This window comes from Hippocampus comes, unplaced genomic scaffold (genome assembly GCF_001891065.2).
Source record: "Hippocampus comes isolate QL1 unplaced genomic scaffold, H_comes_QL1_v1.1 scaffold372, whole genome shotgun sequence".
In the NCBI taxonomy this organism is placed as follows: domain Eukaryota; kingdom Metazoa; phylum Chordata; class Actinopteri; order Syngnathiformes; family Syngnathidae; genus Hippocampus; species Hippocampus comes.
The window spans coordinates 191,146-201,265 of NW_017805224.1; the positions used below are offsets into that span (position 1 = coordinate 191,146).

Here is a 10,120-nt window from a genome sequence, read left to right on the forward strand (position 1 = left end):
TTTATGGTGTCCCCCGCCTACTGCCCGAAGATGGCTGAGATAGGCTCCAGCCAAAAAATAGTGATCAAGTAAAAAAAAAAAAAAAGATGCTTCTTAGTTTGTCCTTCAGTCAAGATAATCATGAGCCAGTAAATGATTGCCATCTGCTCTTTTTATGATCCGCACGACGATTATTTCCGAGCACATGCTACTAATTTATCTACTGGCATGTGCAATAACTGAAAATAACTGCCCTTGTGCGAAACTTTTGTATTACAAAGTAGTTACTTTTGATTGGCAGCAGCAAATGACTCCTCAAAAGTATACTGTGTTACACTACATAGATTTATTTTGTTTTAAAATGTCTAATATAGTGTGTGCGTGCAAAGCACAGACTTAAAAGTAACTTGTTTTATTGCTGCTACATCTTGTCCGCCCACCACCGCCTTCATGGTGTTCCCATCAGCAAGTAGAAGGTGAGGGCTACTATGAGTAATAGGCAAAGGGGTGAATTGAAGGTCTGGTAGGCTGTGGAAGGCATGAAGATGTCCTCGTATTTGTAAATACTGACCATGTGGTCGCTTACGGGTGGACTGTCGATGTCGTGTCTAGTGATGGAGCCTGAAGGACAAGAGACGATGATGGGGTGACGCCAAAGACAAATCGCACCATAAAAGCTCAAAACTCACCTTGTATGGCAGGGCCCCAGGCAAACAGGTAGTACCACGACAGGTGGAGGTCCACGAGCGTCTCGTCTCGTGGCACGTAGAGCGGACGCTTGAAACGGCAGGTCACGCGGTTGTTCTCAAAGATGCCCTCCTCGTCTCTGGCGGGGTTCCTCTTGATCTCCTTGGCCCACTGGCCTACGTTGTAGAAGTGGTGGATGCGCACGCGGCCGTTGTCGTCGTGGACGCAGCCCATGACATCATCGCCTCCCTGAGAAATGTGATCGGTGATGAGTGAGAAGATGAGGAAATGGTCATTAAGAGCATTTTAACTTTATTTGGGGTTCAGCGGAGGCACTTTAAATGGTGGCATTGGTTGTGCTGGCTGCCATTTAACATGGATTTGAATATGACTGATGAATGCTCAACACAGCTCCATCCCAATTGTGAGGGTGTGCACACTTGTGCAACCACATTATCTCACTTGTTTATTTTGGTTTCCCCTCGCAAAAAGATTTTTTTTTTCAATTAAATTTTCCAAGTTATCGATGACATCAATGTGTAAAAAGTTATTTATTTTTTTGTGTCCCAAAAACTTGATATTTGAACAGGGGTGTGTAGACTTTTTATATTCACTATGTATTTTACCCTAGCTGCCTTAGCCACTTTGTATGGGATAATGGATCTAAAAATAATGAAACAAAGCAAAACAAAAAAAAATCCATTATACGGCACATTTTTTACATACATCATGTTTAAACCACCCACTTTGTTTTCCTCGAAACAATGAGTTCTGTCTCAGAGTTTCAAAATGTTGTCTGATGTTAAAAACAGTCAATGTGGTTATTTACTGCAATGGATACTTCAAATAAAAGTCAAAAACATTACATGGAAAGTGAAAGCCCCGCTTGACAAAATCATTAAGAACTGACCTCAGAGCAGTAAGAAAGTCCTTTTGCTCACCATTTTCTTGTCAGAGGAGAAACCTACAGCCACCCAGCCGTCAGTGTCGGCGCTCATTTCGTACTCCACATCTGTCCCGATGCGACGGTAACTAAGGAAGTAGTCACATGTCTCCGCATCGCACCCAGGCTTTCCATACCTAAACACACAAAACCCATCAGATCTTCTAAGTTACATGCTGTTTACATTTTAAAAGGGGGGATATCACATGACTAATTAAGAATGAAAATGGAAAAAAGACTCCAGCTTGCTCTTACCTGATGCATCCTTTGGTCACACCACAGTCACTCACTTTGATTCTGGCAAAGGGGTCCACTGGTGGCGCAGTGGGAAAAGGATAACCTGCAAATATGCTCCGTCAAAATTTGTGTAACATTGTTATGACAACCAAAGTGTGCATGTGAGTGCCAGAGAGACATTTTGACAATAGAAAACAAGTGATACAAGTAAGCTCCCTCAGGTGATGCTTGTAAGAATCACTGCTTACAGTACAGGTGAGTTGCATTTGACATTTACATTCAACACATTTATAATTAATTTTTTAAGATTTTTTTTTTTTTTTGAAATTTATGCAGGTATTTTATTTACCTGTCATGCGCAACACATTTTAATAAAATTTGTCACTCGACTCCTTCGGAATGGCCTCAGGTTAACCGTAAGGCATATTTTTTGGCTTTTGACTCCACATGAGCCTTGACATTGTTTTTTTGTTTTACAGTTTTTACGTTATTAATCCTCAGGAGGAGCTGGCCTGGGTGCTGAAAGACCCGTTTTCTGCGTTGCTCTAGAGGTGAGTTGAGGATGCTCACCATCATCAGACAGATATCGAGATTCCAAGAACTCGGAGGCGAAGGTGCTGTACGAGTCCTTGTGGTGCTCCTGGCGGCCCGGCTCTCCGTGGTCCCCGTGGCCAGCCCGCATTGCTCCCTCGTCGGTTGGGCTCGGCGCGACCCCCCGCCGTGCGCTGATTTGGATCAGCAGCGGCCATAGCGCAAATATCATGGTTGCTTTAGAAATGCACTAGAGTACAAAGGTAGTCATAAATCAGAGCGGGGCCTCGTTTCTGTTGGAATCCCGTTGCAGCTGTCCATTTTCATCGTCTCTTCGTCGTCAATTGGTGTTTATTAGCAGGCTCGAGCTCGTGAGGAGGGGGGAGATGGGGGCGGGGGGTGCCTGGAGGCTAAACTAAACGTAAATTAGCCGGATTTGTAATCTCGATGTCTAAATCACACACAAAGATCGTAATCCTCTTCAGAATCACATATAGCGATGTCCACTGGCGCTAGTGAATATTTAGATCTTATTTTCTTAGTGTGTGTGTGAGGACATCGGCATGAAATGGTGTCGCCCATCTTCGCTGATGAAACATGGCCTCCAATGAGGAGGAGAAACGTCACCGAACATTGGACGACAAACAATATGACATTTTGGCAATATGCATCCTTTTATAAAGGTAAGTCGTTATCTCCCGAACATGTTATCTATCTATCTATCTATCTATCTATCTATCTATCTATCTATCTATCTATCTATCTATCTATCTATCTATCTATCTATCTATCTATCTATACATTAAATGTGAAGATTAATTTACAATATTACCAATTAATTTGCATTGAATGTTTCATTATACGTTACTGTATTTCTTATAGCTTATGTAATGTTCCACATACTTGTTTGACATTATCTGTAAATTGTTAAAATAAAGACAAGAGATGCAATATTATGTGTACCCAATGAAATGACCAGTGTGATGACCCGGTATATTAAAAACATAACACATAGGAGGAAGTTTTTTTAGTTAAAGTTTATAGTACTCACCCAAATGTCATATGATTTATTGAATTTACAATGGATGGGAAAGTGGCACTCATCCGTGGAGAAATCACGAGTTAAAAACATAGTACTACCAGTAATATAAAACCTAAATATTTCTAACACAAACACTAAAAATGTAATCCCAATATTAATACGAACTAAAACTGGAACATTAATATTAATACGAATTATATATGTGTGCATCTTTATTTCTAAAATCTAAACGTCATTTGTCTCTGTTGATGTTCAAAGTTCCTCCACATGATGTCGGCAAAACTCCACCATTTTAAAAAGCAGCCATGAGGAGTCCGCGCTACTTCTAACGACATACGTAAACAATTAACAACCGTGATATACCTGTGTTTTTTAAAAATGTACTAGCAAAATTTTACTCTCATTTCATTTTTTTTATTCAGCTGATGACATTCTGAAGCGTTATTTAACACGTTAGGCGACATTTTGATTCATCAAAATCTCTGAAGGCAAAATCTTACTGAAGGAAAACTGACTGTCAAATTATATTGCAATTATACCTAATTAGCTACATTTCCATTGGATTATTTCTCCAGCAGACCCATTTAGTGAGTTTGTTTCTTTAACTTTTGGTTGGAAACTTAAAAACACACGAGGAAAAAGCACTGCATTCAAATCTAATTATGCCTACGAGTCATTAGCATCACAAAAATATATGTGAATCTTGATCCAACATTAGAGGGTTAATTAAATGAATAGAAATAATTCCAAATATACAAAATTGAGAATAATTGGGGGCACTGACTAATACAAATGTTACTTTTATTTTTACTTCTACTTGTCATGTTTATTTGGAAGGAAAATGTATAGAACTAAATCAAATATTAAATTGAAGCATTGCAGTTTTGCTGCTTTTTTAAATTTATTATGATGATTACTGTATACGTATCTATCTATCTCTCTCTCTCTCTCTCTCTCTCTCTCTCTCTCTCTCTCTCTCTCTATATATTTTTACAAGGAGACTGCAGTTCAGCTTCTATCCTGCAGGTAGCGTTGGTGTCACACTGAAGTGACATTAAACGACGAGTCTGCAGACATTTAACCAGAACGATGTAAACTACTACAATGCACCCCCCCCCAACACGTATAAATATGATGCATGTTTTTTCTCCACGAATCATCATCATCTGACTCCACAGATGCCAACGGTGCTGATCAAAGCCTGATCTTTATCCCCAACTCACAAAACATATTATATGTTTACCATTCGATTGTGTCTACTAATAACCACCTCTACCCCTTTAAACACCGGCCACCCAATTAACATTCTGTGTAAGGGTAATGTTTATAATGAGGAACTCCGGGCGAACCAATCTTATCTTAATAGCCTTAAAGGGCCACTCATTAACGCAACTGCTCATACACTTTTCCTTGCACATCACGTCGCAGTGAAGGAGTGAGAGAGAGGGAGAGAGAGAGAGAGAGAGAGAGAGAGAGAGAGAGAGAGAGAGAGAGAGAGAGAGAGAGAGAGAGAGAGAGAGAGAGAGAGAAAGAGAGAGAGAGAGAGAGAGAGAAAGAGAGAGAGGACAGCGCAGGAGAATCAAGAGAAGGACAGAGAGGGGAGACACCAGAATGAGGTGGTGGTGGTGGTGAGCTGGCCTGCTAAATGTCAGCGGTGTGTCTCCTGGGCCAGACAGACGACTCCGTGACAGCACAATAGCCGCAAGATCCATTCAAATACACGGGCTACTTTGACTGGACGCCAGAAGACGTCATCTGCTTGGCCATCAGATCGCACAATTTATACCAGGGATGGGCAACTATGCTGCCCGTGACCACACTGAGAGAGGACTTTATTAATTTAAAAATAAATAAATACATCTTTTTTTACCCTTTATAGCCAAAATATTCCAAAATCTACATAGACGTTTTCCATGAAAAACAGGGAAATATGAAAAAAAACGTGAAGAATCCATAAAAAAATGAACAAATCTGCCAATATACGAATCCGTAGGTGCGCACTGCGATTAAGCACGAGTCACCTGTAGTTTAAAGTTGTAATATCACTGATCACCACTAGAGAGCATCCATGATTTCGTAGACTGTATATACAAAAGTGTGTACAGGTGTGTGTGTGTGTGTGTGTGTGTGTGTATATATATATATATACACACACACACACACACACATACACACAGAGAGAGAGAGAGAGAGAGAGAGAGAGAGAGAGAGAGAGAGAGAGAGAGAGAGAGAGAGAGAGAGAGAGCGGGCGAGAGAGAGAAACTATATCCATCTTAATATACTTATATTCAGAGCCTATCAGTGATTGATTGATTGGACTATTGATTGATTGATTGACTGATTGAACATATTACATTACCAGATGAAAATAAAAATAGGAAGAACAAAAAATCATCAATAGTTGTCATAGTTCAACGCAGTTTACATGTTCAAAGGGACGAGGAAGAAGTACAAAAACTTATCTGCACCTACTCTTTGAACTCTAGATGTTTCTCAAATCAAATTATCACACTAGTATGTTATTTATAAGCAAAGAGGAGCCCAAAGTATCAACAAAAACAAATGAAACATGCTCCTTAGCACAAATATCAGCGTGGGCCAACGCTTTCAAATATACACACTATGCTGTATATAAAAAAGAAACAAAAAGCCTTTATAGACATGTCATCTTATCAATTAACTTGGCTCGTATAACTGATTCATATACAGTAATTGAACATGTGTGGATATATATTATTCATATTTATGTCTGATTTATATATTTTTGAAACACTATATTTTTTTACCTCCTTTTGAAAACAGAACGTGATTCACATGTTTTCAATTCATTTTCGTAATTATTCCACAAGTTCAGAGAGGCACACAATTGCTTTGTTAGCTTGTATCATTCGTTTTTTAAAGTCACTTGTGGCTTTTTGTTCAAACTCTAATTCCAAACAGCTTCTGAATATGGCAGTTGATTTTGTTATTTTTTTTGGTGGTTCTACTTTATTTGAACAGTTGATAATTCGTATAGCTCTTTTTTGTAATTTATAGACTGAGTATTTATTTGATGAACAGTAGAATGTGTATAACTCCTTAAAGTCATCATTTGTGTACTGTATATATTTGATCCCTTGAGATACATTGCTCTCTGTAGAATCCTTGTTTTAGCTTTATTTTTTTCAAACTTAAAAATTGGCCTGGATGTGGGCTTTCCAGATTCAGTTTTACCTGTGCAATGAGCCCGCCTCACTCTGTTGCAGATGTCATTTTTCTTGAAAGTTTTTCAATGCTTTTTCTGCAGTGTTTGATCAAGTTTCTCCTGATGTTTCCTCCACTCCGATTGACCCTCCAGATAGTCCATTTCATCCGTTAATACGAGTAGCTTGTCGCACAGCTTATAGATTTCCGTATGTATGTTTTTACAATGTTCTGTTTGTTTAATTTGAGTTCATGTCATTCATCTCCTTCTGTGTAAAGTGTGTACTGGTTTTCACTTCTTGCAGTTCCTTTGTGATATTATCAACTCGTGCATTATTTGGGTCCAGGATCATTTTAACAAAACCTTGAAAATGGTCTCGTTATTGGTGCAAGAGTGCTGTGAAAAGATCACTTTGTTGTTGTAAGAGTTCATTTACCTGTGCAAATGTCATGTATTCATACTCTGGCTTAAGTTCTGGCTTTTGTTTTGGTAGCATTTTGGATGGAGATAAGAGTCTAGCTGCAAAGCAAGGGAAAAAAAACAAATGATGGACAGCCAATGTTTCCGCCGCCAGCTCTTTTTTAGCAGCAGACTCGCTGCTGGCTCCTCGCCACTCACCGCTAGTTCCGCTCACTGCTATTTATTTGGGCATTTTAGCATTTCGAATAGCTCCGGGGGCACTTTTAATATATTCCAAAGTGCCTCAACCCGAATCTTTCACCACGTTGTCCATCTGCATTTAAGTCATATGCACTTGCATACACGTCCATGTTTCAACAATAGTTTGACAAGTCCTTTTCATTTCAGAAATTCATTCTAAATAAAACTGTGTCCGTGATTACATGAAAACTTGCACCTTTGTTTCTTCCATGTGGCTCAGAGTATACATGAGATGGAGCCCTCCTTCCTCACTGAGCATCAGAGAGGAGCGAGAAGAGCTCACTTATTGACTCTCCTGCCAAGCCCTACAATAGTCATGAGGCAGACCTGTGATCCAGCCGCGGGCCTTCGAAGCCTCGGGGCTTCATTTAGGATGTGTCAGGGCCTGCTTTCATCACGCACGACAATGGGCACTTTTGGCATGCCCCACCTTCAAACCGCAGACACTTCAAAGCTTCGCACCTAACAAGGCGGACCTATAAACGCTCATGACAGCAATGCTTTGTGATAGCACAAAGGCTGCTACATGTTTGTCTGCTTTGCATGCATCAGTGCCAGTGGGTTTGGAGAAGTTTCTCCACTGGGATCCGTGTGTAGGGAACGCTGAAAGCTTCCATCGGCAGTTGAATGTTTGCTTTGGTGATAAGGAAGGCACAGATGAGACGTCGATCATCACACGGTAAACACGCTCAAATGTGCCTATTCACGACCTCATTCGCATACACGCACGTATTTGACTAAAAATCATCCCCGTGCATCCTCTCATGCAAGAACCCACTCCCAAACATTAATTTGGATTTTCTACACAGACAATACGCTCTTTGAAGTAGAGAACTGACCATTTTAACGACATAATAATTTCACACACATTTGTTGTACTGCCAGGTGTTTATGCAGTAAACTATAACCTGTATAACTCAATTGGAAAAAAAAATGTAAGAGGGGAAGTGAAACTAAACAATTGATACAGTCTGGTTGCACAAATGTGCACACCCTCATAACTGGAAATTTGGCTGTATTTAGAATTAAGCAGTTACATTCAAAGTCATGTTTAAATGGTAGTTAGCACATGCTGGCAAACAGGCTCTGATTAACCCCAAATAAACCTCAAGGCTATTCCTGACATTTTTTTTTTTTTGCTTTCGAGCAGGTTTGGTGCAGATACTGATTGGTATTCGGAAGTGTTCATAATTACCTCCACTTTGTTTCAGGCCCGAGTTCCAGCTGAAGAAAAACATCACTGCACTTCACTGTACGTATGGCATTCTTTTGGTGAAGAATAGTGTTATATTGGCACCAAACATACTTTTACAAAATTATGGCCAAAAAGTTCAACCTTGATGTCATTCAACCACAACAAAATCTTCAAAGCCACGTGTGGGGAAATGCTGTTTTTCTTCAGCTGGCCTTGGCGTCGAGTGAAGAATGAATATTTCTGAATACCAGCAAAAAAAAAAAAAAAAAAAGTTTTAGGCTCAACAGCTGAACTTTATTTTTGCATTAATCAGAGGCACTTTAAATGTGACTCCATTTAACTTGAGTTGGAATTCTACTGGTTATTTCTGAACACAGCCACATTCCTAGTTCCTATACTGTTTTGCTGGATTTTAAACCAATTTAATATACTTTTCAGAGAAGCCCAATGAGCCGCCTTAAACGTAGCTCCAAAATGGCTATGAAATTCCTCATTCATGTTCAAACTGGGGCATGATGGTCATCTGGTTAGCACATTTGCCTCACTTGATGTCCTTGGTCGGGAAAAGGGAAAATTGGAACATAAACAGCCTGGTTTGTGTTTCATGTGTGTACCCAGCCTTCATCTCACCAATCGCCCTAAATGAGGATATGCAGTATCAAAAAGATACTGTCACACTTTGCTATTTATTTCGGCACGCCATGTACCTCATTTCTCAGTAGTCATAATATTGGAATAGAGACCACAAGATGCATTGGGTGACAAAGTTTATTTAGAAGAAAATGCCCGATGAAAGTTTGGAGAAAAGCCCGGTTGTCTGCACATTCTCCAACAAAGACTTAGCTTATCCACAAAGCAATTCAAGCCTTAGCTATTGCCACCAGTACCAAGGGGAAGACAGGGGATGACCACCCTTCAGGGTCCGTGGCAACATGTGGCATAGCGATGGGGCCCAATGCGGCATTTTTGTTCCACGAAGCCCAAAATTACTTGCAGCATCCCTGGTTAACACTTTAATGCAAAGCTTTGTGCATTAAAGACAATCAAATTTAAAAAGTGCCACTATTTTAGATGTTATGCAAAGCTTAATGCGGGCCCAGGAATGTGCAGAAAAAGCTATTTTTGTGCAGTTTCTTACTAAATAATTTTGTCTTTTGTCACTCACCACCATGTGTTAGCTAACATGGTCAGTTGTCTTAAAAGTCGTGTTGTCACTGGACTTAACCATTAAGCTGAGACACTGCTTTGGCTCTCTCTCCATATAGACATGGTAAATGGCCGGGGGGCCTAAAGCAGTGATTATAGTGTCGAGAAGTGGGAGTTGGGGGGCCTCGGCGTCATTAGTCTGGTTAATCAGAGCATTGCTCCAGGTTAAGCTCCGCGGCCTCTAGAGACGGACTGATGAGCAGATAGCCGTGGCCAGCCGACAGTGCTCAGGTCCGGGCCCCGGCAGCTCCTCTGGCCCCTGCCCGCTCCAGACAGTAATCTATAACTCCCTCCTGGGGCACAGCGTCAGGGCTCAGGCTGCTGGACAACACTGACACATGATGCATGGTAATAAGACACACAAGCACACTGTCTCTCTCTCTCTTTCTCTCTCTCACACACACACACACACACACACACACACACACACACACACACACACACACACAAACACAA

General features: G+C 40.5%; 1 protein-coding gene across 1 annotated transcript; it reads right to left on the reverse strand.

The window, feature by feature from the left end:
- Window positions 1–338: 338 nt before the first annotated feature.
- frrs1l (ferric-chelate reductase 1-like) lies at window positions 339–3,081 on the reverse strand. Its single transcript, XM_019869250.1, has 5 exons — window positions 2,417–3,081; window positions 1,865–1,949; window positions 1,608–1,746; window positions 669–915; window positions 339–600 (listed from the first exon to the last, which is right to left on the reverse strand). The coding sequence occupies exons 1-5, from the start codon at window positions 2,607–2,609 to the stop codon at window positions 428–430; spliced, it is 837 nt and encodes a 278-aa protein (XP_019724809.1). The 5' UTR covers window positions 2,610–3,081; the 3' UTR covers window positions 339–427.
- Window positions 3,082–10,120: the final 7,039 nt, after the last annotated feature.

Coding starts and splice junctions, on each gene's coding strand:
- frrs1l (XM_019869250.1), bottom strand. CDS start 2,609: ATGATATTTGCGCTATGGCCGCTGCTGATCCAAATCAGCGCACGGCGG. Junction 1,747..1,864: donor GTGACCAAAGGATGCATCAG/GTAAGAGCAAGC, acceptor TTGTGTGTTTAG/GTATGGAAAGCCTGGGTGCG. Junction 601..668: donor CTGGGGCCCTGCCATACAAG/GTGAGTTTTGAG, acceptor CTTGTCCTTCAG/GCTCCATCACTAGACACGAC.